General features: G+C 54.9%; 1 protein-coding gene, 1 long non-coding RNA gene and 1 other non-coding gene across 3 annotated transcripts; 2 read left to right on the top strand and 1 right to left on the bottom strand.

Moving 5' to 3' along the window:
* The first annotated feature begins 2,439 nt into the window (after positions 1–2,439).
* LOC143695490 (uncharacterized) lies at positions 2,440–5,742 on the top strand. The gene is made up of 5 exons (XR_013184723.1): positions 2,440–2,518; positions 3,139–3,218; positions 4,263–4,349; positions 5,361–5,494; positions 5,660–5,742. It is a non-coding gene; the product is annotated as an uncharacterized LOC143695490 (long non-coding RNA).
* Positions 2,992–3,068, top strand: LOC129128255 (small nucleolar RNA R38). Its single transcript, XR_008535257.1, has one exon. It is a non-coding gene; the product is annotated as a small nucleolar RNA R38 (small nucleolar RNA).
* A 652-nt stretch (positions 5,743–6,394) lies between the features above and the next one.
* Positions 6,395–18,273, bottom strand: ST6GALNAC2 (ST6 N-acetylgalactosaminide alpha-2,6-sialyltransferase 2). The gene is made up of 10 exons (XM_054645026.2): positions 17,875–18,273; positions 12,693–12,785; positions 12,518–12,575; positions 11,742–11,916; positions 10,861–11,026; positions 10,004–10,142; positions 9,062–9,165; positions 8,828–8,911; positions 8,184–8,283; positions 6,395–8,013 (listed from the first exon to the last, which is right to left on the bottom strand). The coding sequence occupies exons 1-10, from the start codon at positions 17,997–17,999 to the stop codon at positions 7,846–7,848; spliced, it is 1,212 nt and encodes a 403-aa protein (XP_054501001.2). The 5' UTR covers positions 18,000–18,273; the 3' UTR covers positions 6,395–7,845.
* Positions 18,274–23,258: the final 4,985 nt, after the last annotated feature.

Below are 23,258 nucleotides of genomic sequence, written 5' to 3'. Positions count from 1 at the left end.
GAGCAGCCCCCAAAAGTTCATGTGTAGAAGATCCACGTGCCCTTTTCATAGCTTTCCTTACTTGTTCAACATTTCAGAGACTGAAGCAAGAAAATACCATAACTGATGGGGATTGGCCAGGGAAAATCTATCAAATTATGTCCAAACTGCCCTTGGGAGCAGCACTGCAGCTGCCTGAGGAAGGACAGTGTGTTCAAACAAACCCTCAGACCAGGCTGTAACTTCCTCCACATCTCAGAAGGTTCTCAGAGCCTCAGAGAAGCCACCACATCCTGGTGACCTCGGGGAGGCTCTGCCTTATCCTGCAGCTCCCGGTGAAGGTTCCATGCCGGAGATCTGTGGGTCATGGTCGCCCTCTAAAGGGAAGAGCTGAGAAAATTCCATTAATTCCCACCCAGGCAAAGCTGCAGAGAATTAGGAAAGCGTGGGCATGGGCAAGGCAAGGGCTATCCCTCTTCACTCAGAGTCTTTGTTCTGACTCCAAGACATCCTTGGAAACACTATCTGTGCACTGCAAACATGAATTATTGCATCCAATCGATGGCTCACTTAGCTCATGCTGTTCTCCTGAGTTTTAATTGTTGAGTCCATTCATTATTTGGTACCTGGCAGAGCTTATCCTTTTATAGGCACACACGGGCTCTGTGGGCTGAGCAGCTTCCACCCAAAAATCAAGATAGTGGCAAATCCCTCAGCACGTCCAAGTTACATCTTCTCTCCTTCTGAGATCTGAACTCTGCTTAAGGGGGATTTTAGTTGTTTTATTTTTTAAAACTTGCCTCCCTTGGGGCCTTGAAGGGCTAATTCTAATTGAATTAGATGGGTTATATTTGCTTATTTAGGAAGCTGAAAGCAGACAGGCAGATTGCCAGCCAAATCTTCATGGAGCAAAGGCTGCTTCATCAAAGGCTGTGTTAATTACTGCTGTTCTCTACCATCATCTGCCTTCCTGCCAGGCCAAACACTCAATCCACAGGCTCCTGTGGGGCAGGGAGACTCCTGTGTGCTCATGTCAGAGCCCAGGACTCTCTGCAGGCTGCTCTTCCCAGCCAGGACAGCCTTTGGGGTTTCATTTTTTGGGGGCACAGAGGGCTGGGGAACACCACAGCCAGCTGCTGGTGTTGGGAGCAGCTTATTTATTTACAACAGCACATTGGTATTTCCCTACAGCCTTGCAATTTTTTTAAAGCCTCCTGCAACCTGTTGACTGTTGCCACATTTCTCCTCACAAAGAAAAGCAAAGCACAATTGTTCTCAAGGATTTCTGAGATTCACGTTCTCTGAACCCCACAGAAAGGGAAAACACAATTCTTATCACGTGCTGTGCCTGTGTTGTGCCAAAGTAGAATGCAATATGGAGATTGTTTATCCAAAGTGAGGATGTTTTGTTTCCTTGGCCTATCAGGGCCAGGAGTGTGTTTGTGTGTGTGTGTGTGTGTGTGTGTGTGGATTGTCGGGTGAGAATCACAAGATTCAGTGCAGTGTGAGCAGGTGTGTGCAGAGTGAGTGCTTGGCAGATTCAGTTTAGATAAAATACACATAGTATAGTATAATAAAGTAATTAATTATCTTTCTGATATCAATAGAATCAGATGTATCATTCTCTCCCCTTCATTGGAGTTGCCTTTGATTTACAATAGTAGACTTTTAAATGAAACTTTAAGGAACAGCATGGGCCATTTTGGAGAGCAAAGGCAATGTGGGAATTTAGCAACTGTCCGTGAGCCCACCTCTGATCCAAACACCCCAGAGAACCAGGAATCCTGCGATTCCCAGACATTTCAGGGGTGGCACTGGGGTTGGATTCTGTACTCACACTTGGCTGCTTTCAGATTCTGGTGTGTTGTCTCTCCATTCCCATTCACTCGAGCTCTTTATCACAAGGATGGATAAGCCTTTGGGGCAAGAATGTAGATATTACCCGTTTTTATGTTTCTTCTCCTCGGTTCTGTTTGCACTTTGTTAATATTCACACAGACTTCATATATGAGCTAAATAGAGTTATCATAGTTTCATGTATAATTTCATGTATAGTTTCATGTATAAGCTAAATAGGATCCTGTGGATTTCACGTCAGGTTTTAACAGCAAAGGACAATCAAAGCACATCCTGGAATCATTGCACATTCAAAGTGTGGCACACACATTTACTAACTAATCTCTGACTAATCCCCGATGTCCAGCTAATTAGCCCTTCCTCCATGAGCTAATGCATGTTCAGCCTTTTGAAGCATTTGGCCGACTAAGAACAATTATACGTGTCTCCCTAATGAACAGGAGACATGAAGAATTAATAAATAATTAGTAAATACCATTAAGGAGTGGGATAAGGGGGGGCAGGAGCGCTCTTTACTCCTGAGGGACGGGACTACACTTCCCGTCAGCCCCCGCGCTCCTCAGGGGGCCGGGCTACAGTTCCCATGCGCCCTCACGGCCCAGGACTACAGTTCCCATGAGCCCCCGCGGCCGCTCCTCTTCCCCGCGGGTTCTGAGCCAGCATGGCGGCGGAGCTGCGTGTGGTGAGTGGGCCCGGCCACCATCGGCCGCCATCCGCGGGCACGGCGGCCTCGAGGGGCGCGGGGACGGCCGGACGGTGTGCGGGGAACTCCCGTACGCTGCCGGAACCGCCCGTAGCGCTGCGGCGAGGGCTTGAGGGCTGCATGGGGGGGGCGGGATAGTGGCCCCTCTCCCCGCCATGGTGGACGGAGAGAGCAAGGCCAGGGGGCTCTGGGCCCGGCGGGCTCCGGCCCTGCCGTGACGGGGCTGCACCAGGAACCGCGGGCTGGCCCGAGCCATGCTCAGCGTTTTATGGGCAGCGGGTTCGGCTCAGCCGGGGCTGTCTCCCAGCGCCCCGAGGCGGGGGTTCAGCGGGCCGGGGAGCCGCGTGTACCCGCAGACATCGGTGCTGCCCGGGTGAGGAGCGTGACAGCCACGAGGGCAAGAACAGATCTGCGATTTGGATGGTCCTCTACTCTTTAGCTGTTCTGGAAGCTGAGCTAGTGATGATGATAAAAGTTATCCCTGTCTGAATTTGATATTTCTTCTGTGGAAGTGTAACTCTGAGGCTCAGTGTTAGAGACACAAAGGTGAAGGAGTGATTTGGTACCTGAACTAATTCTGTCCCCGTTCTCGGTTTCAGAGCATGACACCGTGTCAAGAAGGGGTGAAATCACTCCCCTGGCTGGGGAACTGATTTACCCACAGTGCACCTTCACAATGGTGAGAAACAGTAGCATCTGTCTTGGCATAGTCTGGTTTTCTTTTTCTCCTCGAGGGGGGTTATGGAAGAAAGACTGGCACTGCTGTCTCAAATTATACCCTCCTGAATTCCTGGGGCTCCTGGGAGGGGATATAAAAGCCCAACGGCTTGATGAATGTAATTAAGCCATTAAAGGCTGTAGCTTTGTCACAGCTGCCACCTGAGTGTGCTGCCCTTTGCTGGCACAGAGCACAAGCTGAAAAGCAGCATGGATTGAATGGGAATTCTATGGTGTTGGTGCCCAGCAGAGCACCTGCTTGTCAGCATGGTCAGAGATGAGCCAGATTAGAAGGGTGGGAGGTAGGAGGGATTGGATGACAGCCCATTATGGAGACACTTGACACAGCTCATCTCATAACTGTATCTGTCACAAAAATAGACCTAGTGACAGAATAATTGCTCTGTTTGGCTGCCTGGAGGTGCTCTGGGACAGTTTCAAACTTGCATCAGGTTGCTGGGGGTGGGGAGGTGCAGCTCACCTGCCCCAAAGGGTCACCCTGTGAAGGACACACCCTGAGGAATCTTTCACCTGAGGGGATGTGGCTGTCCTAGGTCTGATGAATGCATTTCTTAAGATAAACCCATAGGAAAATTACACCATGGATGGATGGAATATTCTTGTGTGCAGGGAAGAAATTAGACTGGGAAGTTTCTGGAAGATGAGGAGAATGTCAGATTGAAACAGCTTAAAAGGGTCCAAACCACCAACATCTCAGAGCTTCCCTAAGCAAGGCTTTAAATAGCATCCACCTCCCAAAGTTTCTTGTCTGTGAATGAGACAGCCCCCTGGCAAACATGCTCCTCTGTGTCTTGAGGGACAGGTTTCTGCTCTCTTAAGTTTGTGAGACAAAAGTTGCCTATCTTTGAATGGAGAATTTCTGTCTAATTCCTGCTCTGTCATCCAGGGCTGGGTTGTTTTTTTTCTCAGGAAAGGTGAGGGAAAAAAAATCGACTTTATTTATAAAGTACTTTTGCTAACAGTGTTCATTGCAACTTGTATTTAGGAGGAAATGGTCCTGCAGACTCCTGGGGCTGCTGTTACCCAAGGACAGCTTTGGCAGAGGGCATCTGCTGTGTTTGGCTTCAGGCTGGTAAGAGAATTGAATTCTTCAGTGTTGTGTGTTGTTTGGTTTTAATTCATTAATTACATGCCAGGCCTGCAGAGCCTAATCTCTGAAGGTTTACCAGGAAAAATCCCAGGGAGAACAGCTGTGGATCTGTACTGTGTGTGGCTTTGGAGAGCACAAAGGGTTTGTGTAGCCAGGGACAGACACTGAGCCTGTGATGTGCTGTTATCCCTGTCTGATACTCACCTTGAGGAGGAAAATGTCCACTGAGGCTCACATGCTTCCATTAGTGTGTCCCCTGCCCCTTGCAAAGAGTCCACAGGTGTGAGTGGCACCAGTGTGACAGAACCTGTCCCCTTAGGTGTGAGTGGCACCAGTGTGACAGAATCTGTCCCCTGTCCTGCCACCCTGGGCCGTGTGACAGCAGCCAGGTGCAGTCCCAAGCACAGCTGCAGCACTGCTGTTGTCATAGCACAGTTTAGAGCTGCAAAGAGCTTTCAAGTTCCTTGTGCAAACATTGACAAGTTGAAGGGCAGATAAGAAATGCATTTTTTATCTTCCCTGATGTACAGTCACTGAACACACAGGCTGGAACAGCACTTTGTCTTGGGCAGCTGACAGCTGCCTTCTGCTAAATGATTTTACGCTTTATTGAACAGAATTTGGTTTTTGTTTGCAGAAGGTCAATAACAGCTTCTGACAGGCCAGCAGAGCTGGTGACAGGGACTGTCATCAGGACTGTGAAAGGGGAGGGAATGGCACCACAAATCAGGCATCTGGGTGCTCTGACAGCACAAATCAGGCATTGGGGTGCTCTGACAGCACAGCTGTCTCCCAGACAGCATCAGGCACTGGGACAAGCACCTGGAGCTTTTGACTTCCAAGGGAAAAGAAAGTGGAGAGGCAGCCTGATGATAAATGGGAGTGTAAACAAGTAAAAGCTACTCAGTGCTTTGAGATCAGAAGGGCAGGGATTGTTTCAGAATGGACTTTTTTAGGAAAACAGTTACAGCCTTGGTTTGTGGTTTCTCACAGATCTAGAAGGAAGATTGTTCTGGACTGGATGTCACAAATGACTGCTGATATCTGATATGTCATGTGAAATGGCCACTTGTGTGTAGCCACAGGCTCCTCCTCACTGCTCAGTGGTTGCTGCAGCCACACCAAGGGTAAGGGACCACTAAAACCAAAAAGGATTTGGGTACCAGTGCCATTGGCCTGGGTGGGAGCAAGGTTTTGTCTGCTGAGACCTGTAGTCCAGATTAAATAGTGCAAATCAGGACCTTTTCAGCTGTTCTGATACTGTTGTTTTTTGTTTGTTTTTTTTCCACCAGGACCTGATCTACAGTTGGCTGGAGGAAAAAGTGGTTCCCTGCTTTCTCCTGTTCCAGAATAAAATAAGTTGTGGAAAATCTTATGAGGCGAAGTTGCATTTTATTTGGTTATTTCTATAAAGGTTGGAGTCCATGCTCTTAAAGGTGTTTTCTAACTGTAATGATTCTGATTCTTCTTAGACAGAAATGGTTTTGTGCAGGTATGAAGGATTTTGGATTAAAACCCTTCCTGCAATGGCACTTGTGAGCTTACCCTTCATAGCAAACCTGATAACACAAAGACTTCAATGTCTGCAGTTTCTGTCCCAGAAGTAATTCATGGGAACAGTGTGACAAAACCAGCTTATGGCTCAGGTCTGGTGCCAAATGGTTCTTGTGGTGTGCTTGGGAATACAGTCATGATTAAGTCCTTAAAATGGAGTTAACTCCAGCTCCACCCTTGGCTGGGAATGTCCCTTTTTGAGAGAGGAAAGGAAGGTTGTGGTTCCCAGTGTTTGGTTCCTGGTGTGCCTGTGAGCTGGATGATTCCAGGCAGGATTGCAGCACCATGGCAGCACCATCCTGCTCGTCCTACCCTGAGTGTCACAGTGCTGCTGATGTCACCTGAGGCTTGGCCAGAGCTGGTTTGAGGAGGTTTCAGGGTGTCTTGGGCAGGAGATGTGAGGATCAGGCTCATTCGTGTCACCTGAGGTTTTGCTGAGTGTTTGGGAACACAAAACAGGCCTGACAGGCTGCTGTGGTACCAGCGTAGGGTGGCTCTGATGGGAACAAAGGTTTATTTGAGACGTGGGAACACAAGATGGGCCCCAGGCTAGAGATTACATCTGGAACAGGCTTGGAGCCTAACCTGAGTCTGTGAACCAGCTGGAAGCAGCCTGCTGGAGCTTCAGGGGGTTTGGAGGTTCCCTGGCTCAGGGCCAGGGTATCTTTTGCCATCTCTGTGCACCAACCTTGTACAGTAAATAGCATTCCAAGTGGAAAAGGGCTGTGCTAAGAGCTAAAAGTCTTGAGTCTCCATGATTTAAACTGGTTTCAATCCCTGTCTGCCCCTGGAGCTGCTCCCCAGTTGAAATCTCTACTCCCTATTACTGCTCCTCTGCTGTGGGAGGTAAAGGGGGGGGGGTCTCACCCCACCCAGTTCATCAAAAGAACAGAAACAGGTGTTAGGGAAAACAATCATTCAACATTTATGTAATTACACAAAGTGGGAAAGTGTCTTGGATTACACTGCTCTGTCTCCAGCCCCCACCAGCTGGAGAAGCCTCCCCAGGTGGGTCTCCCTGAGCAGTGCTGGTGTTTGAGGGACAGCTGAAGGGTTCAGGACCCTCCTCTCCCTTGGGGTTTGGGGAAGGAAATCAGGAGTGACCATCACTTTGACCCACCTGGTGTGGGGCTGCCTCTCAGAGGCACCACGGAGTTCCTGTGCAAGAAAAGGCTGACAAAGCCAGTGCCACACACACATGGCTGAGGCCAGTGTCACCTCTGGGCTGCTCAGAGCCTGGATGTGTTCCTGGTGTCCTGGCTGAGCTGCTGTGACCCTCCTTGGAGCTGATGGCTTTTGAGCCCCTTCCTTGTCAGAAAACACCAGACCTCAAGAAGGGGAAGTGACAGGGCCCACTGTGTCTGTCCTGCTCTCTGTGCCACTGACCAGGGAGGCAAACAGATCCTTCTGGAACGTGGCACACATCCACACACAGCTGGGACTTTGCAGTCTTTCTGGAGAGAGGTGTTCTCCAGACGTGTCACCTCTTGTCACCTGAGCTCCAGTGCAAGGATTTATCCTGCCTGCTGTGGTCCCACCATGGTGATGAGCATTTAAAGTGAAGGGCATTTTCCAGCATCCTCTTCCAGCATCACCCTGCCCCTCCTGTGCTCCACAGGGGCCACTGCTGCCCCAAAGCCACATTCATGGGGCTGGCAGGGCACAGCCACGTGCTGTGGTGCTTCTGGCTGCCCCAAAGGCCACGTTCCATCACACTGATCCCTGAGGAGATGCAACATTCCTCCACCAGCACCAGCCTCCCCGTTATCCTCACATCACTGCTGGCTGTGGTGCAGCAAGCCTGCTCCGTGGGCTGGCTGGCCAGCTGGGGAGAGCCCTCAGGAGGGAGAAGGTGACCCTCAGGAGAAAGGAGAAGAGCCACACAAGAGTCCTTGGACTTGGCCCTGTGGGCAACCTCCCAGCCTCAGCGCTGGTAGAGGGTGATGATCCCTGCACGGTGCAGGCTCCTCCACAGTGCTGCCTCCAGCATCATGTCATGGTTGGCATAAAACACCAGAGGTTTCTTCTCCACCTCGTAGTAGTGGTCTGAGAACTGCTCGTAGTTGGCTGTGATGAACCCGTAGGCACTGACCTGTGGGGAAGGAGGTGGGGCAGACAGAGGAAGGATCAAGGCTTCACCTTGGGTGGTCCATCATGACCAGCACTCCCTTCAGGGACAGGGGACGTGTAGGACAGCCACCACAGCAGCCAAGGGGGGGAGTCCCTTCTCCCCAGGGGAACAGTGGCCCTGTGGCCCCTTACCTGGTCACAGGTGTGGAGCGCAGTGAGGAGCATGAGGGCACCAGTGCTGGGCATGTACAGGGAGCTGTACTGGGTGTTGAGGAGCTCTGAGCGCAGGAACCTGACACGGGGGGACACGGTGGCTGTGGGGATGGCACAGCCCTGCAGCCCCCAGCCCCACACCCAGCCAGCCCTCTCCAGTGACACCAGTGCCCAGTGAAACAAGGGCTCAGGTGGGCTCTCTGATGGCTGCTCCCATTTGCTCAGAGGCTGGTAAAAGGCACCTCTCTGCTGTTTGGAGCCACCCCAACCTGGGCACCTGCTTTCATGAAAGGCAGGAAAAGACCATCCCGTTGGGACCTACCTTTGCTCCTGCTAGACTGGGACAAGATGTAATTTGTTTTGGGGAATGGGACCAAGGTGAGCACGGGGAGGCATAGGAGGGGATGTGAGCTGTGCTGCAATGAACAGGAATGGCAGGGAAGAGATGCCTCTGCCTTGTGTGCAAACTGCAGGGCAGGGGTGGTTCCAGTGTCTAGGAGAGACTGGGACTGCACTTTGATGCTGGGCAACTACTGGTCTGTACTGGAATGAGCAGAGGGGGAAGCAGATGGTCTGACCCCAGAGCAGAGCCAGACAGCAGCCACAGTGCTCATCACCCTCACCTTGCTGTCAGGTACTGCAGAAAATCAGGATGCAGCAGCTTGAACTTCTCTGCAGATGCCTCCAGTCCAAAATACTTCTGTGGGCTGCAGCAAAGCAAGGAGAAGGGCAGAACTTTGTCATGGGAGTCCTGGAGCTCCTTGGGGTTTATCCCAGGAGGGACAGATGTGGGGTGAGGACAGGCCAGTCATGCCTGCATCACTGGAGGTGCTCAGGGATCTTGGGAAGCTACTCACTCATCCCCCTTGTCCGAGCCCTCGGGCACTGGGCTGCCCTGGATGGCTGATTTCAGCATGAGGTAGTCCCGGATATCCGAGGGGATGAAGATGTACTTCAGGTCCTGCAGCAGGGACACACACAGGGCACTTGGAGGGGGGGTTAGAGACACGGCCCACGCTTGCAGGTGAGGACTGAGGGCTCCCGAGACTGGGAGAAAGTGTTCCAGATTTCAAGGCAAGATGTATTCTATCACCATCTGTATGGCAGTTGGCTTTTGTCAAGTGGGCAGTTTGCCTTATCTCTCTCTGAGTGACCACACCCACTCCTCCCTCTGGGGGGACATCTGCTGATAACAGCTATGGAATGTCCCTGCATGGCTGATAAGAACTACAGCATCCCATTGGGAGATGTGAGCCCAGAGGGAGGAACCAAGCATTCCTACCTGGATATAATCTGAGATTCTGGAACACCAGCACAGCTTCTCCACTGCATTTCCCAGAGGAACAGCAGCTGCCTCTTGCCCTGGATCTTCAGAGGAAGAGACTGCACCTTTCTCCAGGATCCCTGCTCCAGCAGAGCCACCCCTGACACTGCAGGAGGGCTGAGCCACAATTCCAATGGGACTGCTGCCAGCACCCTGACCCACAGGGTGTCAGGCTGGGTTCTGACTCTGGCAGTGTTGTTTTGGTTTACTGCATTGATTATTTTATGCTTTTATTTTCTTCCCTATTAAAGAACTGTTACTTCCTGCTACCATAATTTTTGTTGCCTGAGAGCCCCTTAATTTAAAATTTATAGCAATTCAGAGTGGGGGCGGTTTACATTTTCCATTTCAGGGGAGGCTCCCGCCTTCCTTAGCAGACACCTTTCTTTCCAAACCAAGACAGAAGGTCTCAGAAGCAAGCCCAGCCTGAAGGGACAACTTGATTCAAATCCCCAACAAGCCCTCAGGGTCTCACCTTTCCCTGGGGGACCTGGGTGAAGCCATACTCCTCGTAGGAGATGAGGGAGTTCTTCATGGTGTTCACTGTGAAGCCGTAGAAGGAGACCTTGGTGCCGACGTCCTCCTCGAAGCCCTTGATCACGGCACCATTGAGCCTGCCAGAAAAGCAGAGTACACTTGTCCAGGGCTGGCATCTCCCAGCACCCATTGTTATGAGTAGAAAAGTTGCCCATTTTTTCTAAAGGTTGCAGAGTTCACAGGTTCTGCTGGTTGCTGCCAGGGTGGAGTTCAAACTGTTTGTTGTTGTAATCACCTGTCATTTTTGTTAACTACCTGTCCTTGATGGTTAAGAATTCCCCCTTTTGTCGAGTGGTACCCTGCTGCTTCCTGGAGGATGGCACCCAGAGTTCGCATGCAAATGACCTCAGAACCAGCATGCAACAGGAGAAGCCCCCCACAAAACCTAGCCAAAAACCCCTAAAAACAACATGAAATAGACAAATCAAAGTGATGCCTCGATGTGAGGAACAGAATCTAGTATCTGCTAAAACCCTTTTACCCCTCATCCTAACCTCAAAGGATGTCAGCTAGACAGAGGACCTCAAATGTTAAACCAGAAAATTAAGAGAATCTCCTGATGCTCTCATGAGGATGAAACCCCCAGCTCTGCCCACAACCCAGTGGACAAAGCTGCACTCTTTTTCCTCCTCTGAGTCATTCCTGGGAGCAGTGGTGGTGGGAGTGTGGATCTGCCAGTTCTCCCCACTGACTCCTGAGCTGATCACCTTTAATAAAGGCATTAAAAAGAAAATGGGTCTCCTACCCCGTGTTTATTTCACCCATTGCCCTACCTTGGCTGGGATTCACCCTCACCTGAAGACCAGGTCGTGGCTGTCGATGGCCCTGCCCTGCCGCGAGCCGTTGAGGATGCCCCCGTTGCCCACCACGGCGCAGCGGACGCAGCCCCCGGGGAAGGCGGCCCTGTCGAAGAGCTGCCGGTTGGCCGAGGCGTTGAGGAGCTGCAGGGTGCTGCCCACCACTGCAATGGAGCAGGATGGGACCAGTCAGCAGGGAAAAGGTGTGTGCCAACCCCTGGGAGCACGTGCAAGAGCTGGCACAGCACAGCCAGGAGCAGCAATAAGGAAACTCACACTGCCCCTGTGCAGGAGAGAGGTCTGCAGGTGGGGGGGGTATGGGGGCACCAGATAGACCCTCCTCTCCCAGCTTGGTGTCATCTCCCCATGCTCCTAACCCTGCTACAAACAGTGGCCACCCATCCAAGGCTGTGCAATGCACAGGGATGCATCCAGATATCTCCTGCCCCAGCCCTGCAGATGCTGCTGCCTGTGCTGGCCACATCCCCTCCTGACAATGTCTCTGCAGATGCCACTGGTTCTCTCCTGCTCACTGTTCCCAGCACTTCCCAGCCCAGGGATTGAAGCTGGCAGCTGCCAGGGAAAACAGAGAGTGGGTTTGGTGTGGGAAGGGAAACAATCTCCATGCACAACAATGGAGCTGGTTGTCTGAGCTCCTCTGGCCCCAGTTAATAATCATGGACAACACTGGAGCTTTTATTCAGGGAAAATGTCACAAGATGCAGCAAGAGCCGCACCCTGTGCCCCGGGAGGTGGGGTGGGAAGAGATCAACGTTCCAGGCTCCTTTGCAGGGCTCCTTGCCTGTCCCACATCTCCAGTCCCTTCTTCTGGGCTCCCCAGTCCCCTCAAGCTGCCCCACACCCCAGCTGGGTCTGTACCTGCGAGGGACAAGCCCTGCCAGCCATAGGGGACATGTCGTGTCTTCAGCCTGTTCCAGGTCTCCAGGGTGAAGTGCTGGTCCCACATCAGCACGGGGGTGTTGAAGTGGAAGATCTCCCGAAACTTGGGGTCTGCCTTTGCTCTGGCCATTACAGAGTGGAGGCAGGGGCTGGGCTGGGAGGGAGGAAGGAGGATCCCTGCTCAATCTCCAGCCTGGGTCTGCCTTCCCTGTGACACCTTCACCCCTCAGCAAGGTGAGAACAAACCCAGGGACAGCAATGCTCCTCGTTCATCACATGTTCTGCTGGGTCACCCAGGCAGGGCATTGCCTCCTGCCTTGGTTTTGTGCTGCAAAACTGCCTTTGGCAGCCAGCTCAGTGGGGCTGGCAGAACCAGGGCTTACAGAGTCACCTGAGGGTGTGAAAGATTCAGCACCTTCAGGTGTGGGCAACCCGTGAAAGGGCTCTCTGCTCTGTGAGAACAGAACAGTAACAGCTCCCCTCAGGGCCTGGGTCCATCCCCATGAGTCTCCAGCCTGCACTGCTGGCCCAGGAGTCACGGGGCTGGAGGGGGGTGGTGATGCTGGCTCCAGCCTCCACACTGGGCAATGGCAGCAGGGAGGCCTGGGAACAATCACTTGTGTGGATGGACAAGGCTGCTCCTCTGTGAACCCCTTCCAGAGGATGCTGCTCCTCCTCAGCCTCCCCAAACAGCCCTTCAAGCAACAAAACCCAGCACGGAGGGGCACCATGGACATTACTGTGCTGATGATTACCTGCTTTCTGCTGGGCTCTGGCTCCTCCAGCTCTGCAGAGGGCTTGAAGGAATTCCCACTGGGATGGGGAAACATATGGCAGAGTTAAAAATCCATTGCTTGGGCACTGGGGAAGCCCACAGCGGGCAGGGCCTCCCAGTTCCTGCCAGGATGGCTGAGCATCTTCCCCCCTTACCTCTCCAAGCTGCCTCCAAGAGCCCACCTGTGGCTGCCAGCTCCCTGTGGTGTCCCTGAGGGAGCCAGGACCAGCTGCCCTGGCTGCAGCAAGCTGGGAGAAGACAAGTGAAAGCTCAGCTGAGGAGGTGACACTGAGCACCCTGACATCCCCCCCTGTGAGAGCCACAGGGCAGCACCAGGACCCCTCCATTTATCTCCTCTTCACCACTGCCTGTGCCCACCCACACCCATCTGCAGGTGGAGAGATGAGGATTTGCAAAATACAGCGCTTGTGCTGCCACCATCTCCTGGTGGGTCCCACCTGCAGGGACCAAAACCAGCACCCAGCCCAGCCTGCAGCCTTGGGGGAACCCTGCTGAGACCTCCCTGGCTCTTGCCACCATCCCACCACTCCTGAGTCCGAATAACCTGGACAGGCCAGCAGGACACGTTTAGTTGTTCTACCCCAGTAACCGGGGTCTGGAGGTTCTCAGGGAGCATGGGACACCCTCTGCCATAGGAGTGGCTGGGGCATGCCCTGATCCTTCATTAGCAGCAGGGGCTGCCCACCCCGAGCACCTTGGGGTGCCCTGAGCCCCACGGGGCCAGGCTGAGCCGCCCCAGCCCCTGGGGGGGCACTGGGGGTGGGCAGGGGAGCAGGGGGTGGGAGCCCACGGGAGGGGAACAGGCTCCCATTGATCCCCACACAGAAAGGCCCTTCAGAGCCCCCAGCAGCAGGTGCTGCAGCCAGAAGGGGGCTATTGTGGAGGAGACAAGGGCTCCTTGTTACAGGATCTCTGCTGCAGCCTGGGGACAGGTAAAGGCAGGTGGGGAGTGGAGCTCACCCCCCTCGGCCCTGCTGGCATGACGTGTCCTGGCACAGGGGCACAGCAGGCATTGAGTTTCTGTCCCTGCCATGGCCCCTGTCAACACCAGCAGCACCCACAGCCCTGCCCAGCAGCAGATCCAAACCCATCTGCCACCCAAACGCTGCTCTGTGCCACTCTGGGGGCATGGCATGACATGGGGGGACAGCCCAGCACCCTGCCTGGGGTCTGGAACTGGGGGCTGGAGCATCTCCCCAGGTGTGGATGGAAGGGCAGCACCAAGCAGGTTTCATTCCCAGCACCTTCCTTGCACCATCCCAGTGCTGCCAGGGTGCTGAGCCCCAACAGTGGAGCAGGGCAGCTTTTAAATCAAGCCTGTGTGTCTTGCCTTAGTGTCTCATGGGAAGTCAGGATCCCAGCAGGAGCAGGGCCCTGCAAATCCCCCACCTCTCCAAACAGCCCAGGGGTCAGCACAGCAGGGCCCCACCAGCTCACCCTGAGGCTCCTCCTGAGACCACATGAGCAGGCAGAGAGAGGAGGGAGGGAAAATCCTCAAGAGGGTCCACCAAGATGGGACTGAGCCACCCCAGAGAGATGCAGAGCTGCAGCTTTCTGCAGGGCCTTTCTGCTCTTATCCTGCATCATCCAGCTCATCCCAGCCCGAGCAAACGTGTCTATTCCCTTGGCTTGCAGGGGGCAGTGCAGGGTCTGCTCACAGCAAGGACAAGGCCATCAGAGGCTGTACCAGACCTGGTGGTGACACTGGGAGCTGCTCTTTCAGCCCTGGTCCTGACAGCACATCCCCCAGGGCAAAGCTGTCCACACAAGGGTCCCACAGCTCTGCACCCCGAGTGGGCTCAGCCCCGAGTACTGCCCTGGGGTGCAGGGAACTGCACTGGGGTGCAGGGAACTGCCCTGGGGTGCAGGGAGCTGCCCTGGGGTGAAGGGAGCTGCCCTGGGGTGCAGGGAACTGCTCTGAGGTGCAGGGCGCTGCCCTGGGGTGCAGGGAGCTGCCCTGGGGGTGCAGGGAGCTGCCCTGGGGTGCAGGGAGCTGCTCTGGGGTGCAGGGAGCTGCCCAGCCCCACTTGCTGCCTTTTATCTCCCAGTGCAGGCGATCCCCAGCCCATGTGCTCAACAGCAGAGTTCACCAACACCTCCACCACCCAACAGATGGACCAGGGACTGGGGAAACCTCCCTGCTCCAACCCTGAGCTGGCTCCTCTGAAGCACTGAAGTCCCTGGGTGCAAAGCCCCTGGGTTGGCCACCCACCCATTTTCTGGCCACAGAGGTGCAGCCCCCACCAAACCCCGAGGCTGTAACCCTCACCCACCATGTCCAGGCTCGAGCTGCACCCAAGCAGCCTCTCCCAGCCCTTCCCACCAGGCTCACAAGCCCCAGCTGCACATCTGTGCCCACCCAGCCCCTCCCCAGCTCTCCTGCTCCTGTTTCTTCCCTTTCCCTTCCCTGGCTCACCCAGTGCCTGCAGCACAAGGCAGAGCCCTGGGCAGTGGCAGTGCGAGGGTGCTGCACTAATTTCTGAGCTGCCAGGGATCTGTGGAAGCCCCAGGGGGCTCAGCCTGGCTGTGCCCAGGATGGAGGGAGCACAGGCAGCCTGGCAGCTTGGCTCCTGCTGACCTTCCATGGGAGCTGGGCCCCAGCCCCACCCATGGCCGGACACAGTGGGTGGCACCTGCTCATCGTTTCTTCCTGGCTTTGTGCTGAACTGATAAATGAGTGCCAGCACCTCCCTGCACTTGCTTGCCAGTTGTGGGTGCTGGAGCCAGCTCTCCAGCATTGCTGCTGCCCAAACCCTGCTGGGAGAAGGGCGTGGGGCAGCCGGCCCCCCATCACTCAGCATCTCGGCGCTGTGACGGCGAGCCCGGCGCTTTGACGTCACCTGCAGGATGTGGTGAAGCACCTCGTGCTGCTTGGTTGACTCAGAAGATGACAATCCTGCCCAGGACCGACAGATGCACAATGGGGCTGTGGGAAGGAGTTGCTGTGGCTGCCCGGGCACCGGTGGTGGCAGCAGAGCCAGCCAGGGCTGGGTGCTCCCTCACCACGGTGACATTCACAAATATGACGTTTCTGGTCCAGGGCCATCCCTCATTTCCGGAAGATAACGCTGTGTGTGAATGCTGTGAGCACACACTCCAGCCTTACCTTCAGCAAATACTCCCAGGGCCCCACAGAAACATTTGAGGGAGCCAAAACAGCAACAAGAACCCGCTCTTGCTCCATCTCCCCACGAAGGGCTGAGCTCCAGAAGCATCTCTGCCTGGTGCAGAGCAGGAGTGGCACAGCCAGGCTGGGCAGAGCTCCGTGCTCATCCCATCTGCCCTGAGAATAAAGCCAAAAGTGCAGCCAGCAGCTCCCCAGTGGGTTTGGGAGAGATGGATGGACAGGGAGTGGGACAGGGCTGTACACAGCTGAACCCCAGGGGATTTGGTTCTCTCCATCCCAGCTCTGCATTTGCCCACGTCCATGGGGCCACCAGCTTTGTGTGGAACTGCAGGGGGATTTGGCATTGCTGTGGGGGTCCTGGGGTGACCTGGTGCTGGTAGCAGCCACCATCCATCAGAGATCAGATTCCTCCTGATCCCCTTCATCCCCCTGTATCTCTGCATGGAGACACTGCTCACAGAAACCTGCTGAAACCAAACCACCTGCACCCCCAGGTGAGGACTCTGACCCTCCTGTCCCCACTGGCAGAGGAATGAGTGCTCTGTGATGGCACCTCAGCCTTGTGAAGTGGCCAGCCCAGTTCCAGCTCTGGACTCAGCTGGCAGGGCAGCACCAGTTCCTCCAGGGACACAGCTCTGTTGGGATGAGCAGCACTCATGCAGTGCCACGTTTCCCAAAGACAGGGAATTGAAGCAAACAGGCAGCACTCTGGTTTGGGTTTAGCTTTAGGGGTTGAATTAAAGCCAAGAGGAGAGTCCAGGAGGGCTTTGGAGCACAGGTCAGCTCTGTGTTACCTCCCCCCTGGACAAGCTGACCCTTGGTCCCATCAGTCAGGGGCTGGAGCCTGGGCTGGCTTTCCAAGGAAGGTGACCTGAGGCTGTGGCAGGTCCAGGCAGGGTTATCCTGGCATGTGGTGGGGGGATCCTGCTCCCTGCTTCCATCCCATGGGTTTTCTCCACACCCACAGACCCTGTGTCAGGGCACAGCTGGTTTCCACTCCCAGCTCCAGCATGGACCATGGGAACGTTCTGCTGCCCTCATGGGCCTCAGTTTCACCTTTGTGAACATCAAGGTCTTTGTGGGGAGCTGCTCATACCCCAGCTGTGACTGCCCTGGGCAGTTTTTGGTAATGCTGGCACTGCTGCACACCATGAGGGTGGAAAGAGCCAACAGCCAGCCCGGGCTGCTGCAGGTACTCCAGCCTGGCAGGAGAGGGGACCTCTGCCTTTGGCACGGTGGCATCGGGCAAGGAGAGCTCCCAGCTGGGGAAGAGAGAAGGTCTGGAGCCCAGGGCAGCTCATCCTGCTGCACCCTCAGCAAATCTCACCCTGTGCAGGACCGGCTCCGGTCCCACAGCATCCCCCGTTCCGGCTGGGCTCTGTCACACCGATGGCACCCAAAAGCGCCCAGGAGGAGGTGGGGGACACGCACAGCGCCCTCCTGGCCCAGCACCTGATGCTGGCAGGGGCAGGGCAGCTGGTCCCGCATCCCGAGAGCTGTGCGGGCTCCTTCCCCCGCACCCGCCGGGGCTGCCCTGGGCTCCCCGGCACCCCCAGCGCTGCTCAGAAGGGGCTCCGGGAGGTTTGGAGGATGCAGGGGAGGCAGACAAAGGGGGAATTGCAAATCGCCGGAGTTTGGGAAACGCTGCAGCCCCGAGTTCGCCAGCGGTGCGGGCAGTGCGGGCGATCCGAGACGGGGCAGCCGTGCCCTGCCTCTGCAAGGGGGGCTCGGTGCAGCTCCCTGGGGGCCATGGGAACTTCTTCCTTAGGATTGCTCTGCTCGCCCGGGACAATCAGCGGGCTCCGGTCCCGCCCCAGCGCGGCGGGAACACGCGGCGGCTCCGGGAGCGGCTGGATCCCCACGCTCGGCCGTCCCTGCACTCAGCAGGGGCTGCTCTGCACCGTGATGCGCTGAGCCCTTGGAGGGGCTCAGCCCAGCGCGGGGACCCTTGGACACCCTCCATGGCCTTGGGGTGCCGCTCCGGGCAGCGCTGGGCGCCGCGGGCAGGAGCCGGTGCCCAGGACTCCTCAGAGCTCGCTGCCAGCCCATTTTCCAACCCGGCCGGGGGCAGAGCTGCGATCACCAGCCCTAAGGGACCCGCACCGGCACCCCGATTCCCCCTCCCCATCCCACACACGGCATTTTCAGATCCCTGCCTCCCAGCCCTCTCCCATCCCCGTCCCCCTTACCTGGCTATGATCCTCGGGCTGCTGGGCGCCTCCACCGTAGCGTGGTAGTGGCTGTAGAGGAGCAGGGAGGATGTTAAACCCGCCAGGAGCAGAAGGCAGAGCCTTTTCCAGTGCGGGGACCCCATCCTGGGCAATTCAGGCACTGGAGCCGTGCGGGGGAGCGGGAGCTGGCAGCCAGCCCCGGGCACACAAACTTCCCGGCCCCTCTGCTCCTCCGTCCTGCCCCGGGCGCTCGGCTGCGCTTTGGAGCAGGCTGGGATATTCCTCCCGAGCGCGGCGAGGGAGGGTGCAAGCCGGAGGGAGGAGGCACCAGGCTGACTGGTTCAGACTTGCTGAGAAAAAAAGCACTTTTGAGCTGCATTTTCTCCTAGCTGGGGATTAAACATTTACCCAGACCAGAAGGGAACTTTTTTTCTTTTTTTTTTTTTTCTTTTTTTTTTTTTTTTCCCCACCTCTTCATGTCACCCACCCACGTCTCACAAGCTGGGTTCCCCTTCTTGTAACTTTCTTGTCCGACTCAAACACGGGCGTGTTTGGGCTGCACTCACACGGACACCCGGCGGCCCCGCGGTGCCACCCCCGAGCATGTGCTCGGACACTATTATTATTATTATTATTATTATTATTATTATTATTATTATTATTATTATTATTATTACTACTACTATTTTATGCTCCTCAGAAACTGCAGGCTCTGAAGTCGGCCCCCCGACAGCAGCGTCCTGTCACAGCCACCCGCTAAACCCGCCAGGATGTGGGGGAACCCCACAAATGTGGGGGAGAAGGGGGGGCACTGATGGGGTGCTGGCCACTAAAGAGGAGGGGGACACGGTTGGGGTGGTGCCCCCGGGTCCCCGGCCACGTCCTGGCTGAATGGATCGTCTGCATTTGCAGCAAACAAAACCTTTCAGGGCTTTGTGGGAAGCTCGACAAAGAGTTTGGGTTGGAGAAAAGGAGGAAAGGGTTTGGGGGAAATTTTGCATGAATTATTTTGGTATTTTTGGAGAGGATGTGCTCCAGTTTCTTTTTCGAAAGAATATCTTGGTGTTATTTTAGTTCAACTCTGAAAGAACCAGCCTGTGAACTGAAGGATATGCATACCAAAATGTTTGTTGCAGTGGGGGAAGGGACTCAGCAGGCAAACAAGCCTTTTCAGTTGAGCTGTAGGAATATTGGGGGGTTGGATTTTTAGGAAGTCACCAGACTTGGGGAGCAGCACTTGGTGAGCCCTGCTCCATCCAAACCCTTTGCCCATGGCTCCCTGAGCACTCGTGTCTTGTTCAAGGCTCTCACACACCTCCAGCCCCTCCTCAAATACCCTCTTGCATTATTCAGCCCCAAAACCTGGGCCTGACCCCTGTCCCTGTCCCTGAGCCCCACCGTGCCTGCATTTTCCCCAACACTCCTTTATCCCCTCAGATCAAACCACTCCCCACTTCCTTTCCAGCCTGCCCAGACAGGTTCAAAGGGAGATAAAAGCAAAGCATATTTTAACAGGAGTTGGCTTCAATCTCCACTTGCTTCCATTACTGCAGATCCCTCCATTGCCAGCCCTGGTCCTCTGGGAATTTTGGCTGTGTGAGGGTGGCACCACATTGGCATCCACAAAGTGCCCAGGCTGTGGTTGAACACAGGAGCAGCTCAGTGCCTGAGGCTGGCAGTGCTGGCACTGCTGGCCTTGTCCCACTGGGAGAGAGGACCCTGGACCAGGGACACCACAAAGGGATCCTGACCAGACTGAATTTAAAGCAAACTTGCAGGGAACCCCCTGATTTTAAAGCAACCTTGCAGGGACCCCTCCCTGCTGCTGTGCAGGGGAGCTGTGGCAGGAAGGCTGGCTGGGTAGGAATTGTCTCAGGGAAGGAGAGAACAACTGGAAGGACAGAACAGACCATGAGCACTTGGACACACAGGGATGAGATTGAGCTAAAAGCCCAGCTGGAGCTAAAGCTGAGGAAGAACAGGCGGGAACAGGGGGTCACACATACCCCAGTAGCAAAAGGCAGCTCAGGGAAATGGGGTGCATCGATGGAGGGTTTGATGCTTTTTCCCTCTATCACTAAAAACTGCTCCCAGCCCTCAGAGTAAAGGCATTTTGTTGAAAACTCAGAGCCAGCAGAGCATGGTTGAGTCTGGGGTCCTGCTCAGGGTCCCCCAGGCTGGAGCTGTCCCCACCCTGTGTGAGCCAGGGTCTGCCTTGCTCTGCCTTGCACGGTGCTGGATGTGCTCCCTGCAATCCGGTGCTTGGCTCACGTGCTCCTGACTCTGGCCCTTCGTTAACCACAGCTAATTATTACCAACTGCTCGAGTCAGTCACAAGGGACACAGCAAGGCTTGGCTCCAGATGGATGACCAATGGTCCAGGGGAAATGACCTGGGGAAAGTCAGGAATTTGCCATTTGGAAACATTTATGGCCCAATCGTGCAAATGCTGGTGGAGTGGCAGCTTCAAGGGCTGGAGGAGCTGGTTTCTTCACATCTCACTGTTTCCATGATAGATGGTTTTCTACTGTTGGTTTTATTTTCAGCGGGGTGAAAATGAGATGCACAGTTCTTCATCTGCTCTACTTGTTTTGCGCTACAATGCATTTTGGACTATGCCCCAAAATTAAGTGGTGCTTAATTTAGAAGTTAAATAAGTGTGAAAAACCTTTTAGGATGGTAGTTGCCAAATAAAGATTAGGAAAAGAACATAAAAGAAATTACAATGGAAACCAGCAAGTATCATTTTTAGCCTGGGCTTTTTATTCCAGTGATTACTTCTTGGAAACAGAACCCAATCCCTCCCCGTGGCTAGAGAGCACAAGAGGAGAATAAACATATTTTGCACCAGCTGGCTGCCAGCCACAGGTTGGTGGAGGAAAATCTCGTGGTCTTTGCCATGATGAACTGTGCAGGTGGGAGAATGAGATCTCCAAAAATCTCCTGGAGGATTTATACATCCAAATTCATTCAGCACGGGTCAGAGGCACATTTAAGAAAGTGCCAAAAACCTGCTCACAGAGCAGGTCCCTGAAAGGCAGAGCTGTGTCTCCCCCCGAGAACGAGAACGGGGGCCATATGGCTGCTGTGGAGTGGCAGCATGAAAAATTCATCAGCAGATGTCCCTGGAGGTGACCAACAGATGTCCCTGGAGGTGACACCCGGCCCCTGCCTGCGGGGCAGGGAGGGCACGGGAGCGGCTCGGCCACAGCTCCCCCTGCCCGGGGGGAAATGGGTCAGGCACAGCTCCCTGGCACTCCCGGCTCGGCTTTGGGGTGGATTTGTAGGTGTTACTGCAACCAAAGGCAGGAGAAGTGACCACACGGAGGGTGCCTGGAGATGGGGGTGGCAGCAGGGTGGCAGCAGGGTGACAGCAGGGTGGCAGCAGGGTGGCAGCAGGGCACTGGCTGCAGGACCAGAGATGCTCAGGGCTGAGCTCTGCCCTCCTGCCCACACCCCCAGGCTGCAGGGGGGTGAAAGGGGCTCAGGGGTGCAGCAAAACTGCTCAGAGAAAGGCAACAAAGCTGGTAAAGGAACACAAATGCTGTGAGGAGAAGCTGAGGGAGCCGGAGTTGTTGAGCCTGGGAAGAGGAGGCTCTATCAGTCTCTACAAGGCCCTGACAGGGGGGTGTAGGTCTGTGACCGTGTTCACAGGGGTCTGAGGATGAGGGAAGAGATGAGGATTTGACTCCATGTTTCAGAAGGCTTGATTTATTATTTTATTATATATATTATATTAAAACTATACTAAAAGAATAGAAGAAAGGATTTAATCAGAAGGCTGGCTAAGAATAGAAAAAGAAGGAATGATAACAAAGGCTTGTGACTGACCAAGACAGTCCAGACAGCTGGACTGTGATTGGCCATTAATTAGAAACAACCACATGAGACCAATCCCAGATGCACCTGTTGCATTCCACAGCAGCAGATAACCATTGTTTCCATTTTGTTCCTGAGGCCTCTCAGCTTCTCAGGAGGAAAAATCCAAAGGAAAGGATTTTTATAAAAGATGTCTGTGACACCTCTCCAGTGGCATGGGGCAACCTGGGAGGCTCTGAGCTGTGCCAGGAGGGGTGCAGAGCTGGGAAACACCTCTGAGAAATTAGGGTGATGATGCAAACCATTGCCTTCTCCCTTCCTGGGAGACCAAGAAGATATCTTGGACCAAGATGTCATCTCTGGACCAAGCAGAGCAGATAGCAGCTGATCCTGCCCTGCTCTTAGCAGAGCAAGCAGTCCCTGGGGTCTGCTCAAAGCCACACATCCCTGGGGTCAGGCCAGGCTCTGTCCCCAAAGCTGGGGAGAGGGGACACCATGTGTGAGTGTGGGTGGGTGAGCCAGCCCCTTGTCCAGCCACCTGTGTGGTCCCATCTGACACTGCAGGGATGCAGGGAGACTTGGGATGTCCCCAGGATCAGGAAGTGTCTTTGCAACCCCAAGGGCTGGCCAGGCCAAGCTGGGAAAGCCCTGCAGCACCCAAGGTGCTGCTGCTCAGCCTGGCAGAGGAGCCCTGCTGCACCCCTGGAGCTGTTTACCTGCAGGGCCCTGCTCCAGCACCTGGGGGTGAGGGCTCCTGGCAGGTCAGCCGGTGCTTTTGCACAACAAAGCCATGGGCTGCTCCTTTATCTTGTTCTCCCTCCCCTATTATCAATAGTTTTTCTGGTCCAACTGGATTTACCTGCTACCACATCCCCAGGAAAGGGAGAAGGTCCACACAGAGGAGAGGAGGGGAAACCTCCCACCCTCTGCCCCCAGGCCTGCCCCAAAACTCTGAGCAACCAGGAGCATTAACAGCACCTGCACAGAGCTTTTTGTGCTGACCTGGAGCAGGCACACAGCTCTGCCACACTCCCACAGCATCCCAGCAGCCACAGAGGCTGGAGAGTAACACATCCAGAGGGAGCAAGTCCATGCTGGAACGCTGGCTGCTGGTATCCAGCTCTGGCTGCTCTGCTCCCTCCCTGAGACAGGAGTGACAATGTGGATGTGCCACCATGGCACGAGCCTGCCTTGGAGCTGTGTGTGGCTCACACAGGGGCTCCCTCCAGCACCTGCTTGGGTTTGGGGTTGGCTGCCACCTTCAGAGGGTACCTCAAACCCCAGGACATGGTGCCCACCCTATCCCTGCTCCTGGCAAGGCCAAACCCAGAGAGAACCCAGAGAGCAGGGCTGCACTGACAGGGGCAGGGACCTGATGGGCTCTGCACCACTCACTTGTCCCCAAAATGCATCTCTGTCCCCTCAGCAAGCCCATGTCTGCTTCCTCCTGCTTCATCCACAGTCAAGGAGCTGTGAACACTCAGCAGGACAGGGTGGTCTCTGCTCCTGCCCTGCAGGTGAGCAGTCACACTGAAAGAGGGAAGAGGTGGAAATGAAGCAATAAATTTGAAGCCCTGCCAGGA

The sequence above is a fragment of the Agelaius phoeniceus genome, chromosome 19 (assembly GCF_051311805.1).
Source record: "Agelaius phoeniceus isolate bAgePho1 chromosome 19, bAgePho1.hap1, whole genome shotgun sequence".
Taxonomy (NCBI): Eukaryota; Metazoa; Chordata; class Aves; order Passeriformes; family Icteridae; genus Agelaius; species Agelaius phoeniceus.
This window is presented reverse-complemented; position numbering and strand designations above follow the sequence as displayed.

Excerpts from the sequence above, each read along its gene's own strand:
- ST6GALNAC2 (XM_054645026.2), bottom strand. The coding sequence starts at position 17,999 with ATGGGGTCCCCGCACTGGAAAAGGCTCTGCCTTCTGCTCCTGGCGGGT. Across the intron at positions 10,143-10,860 it reads AGCCACGACCTGGTCTTCAG|GCTCAATGGTGCCGTGATCA; the intron begins GTGAGGGTGAAT and ends CTTTTCTGGCAG. Across the intron at positions 8,284-8,827 it reads CTGCAGTACCTGACAGCAAG|GTTCCTGCGCTCAGAGCTCC; the intron begins GTGAGGGTGATG and ends CCCCCGTGTCAG.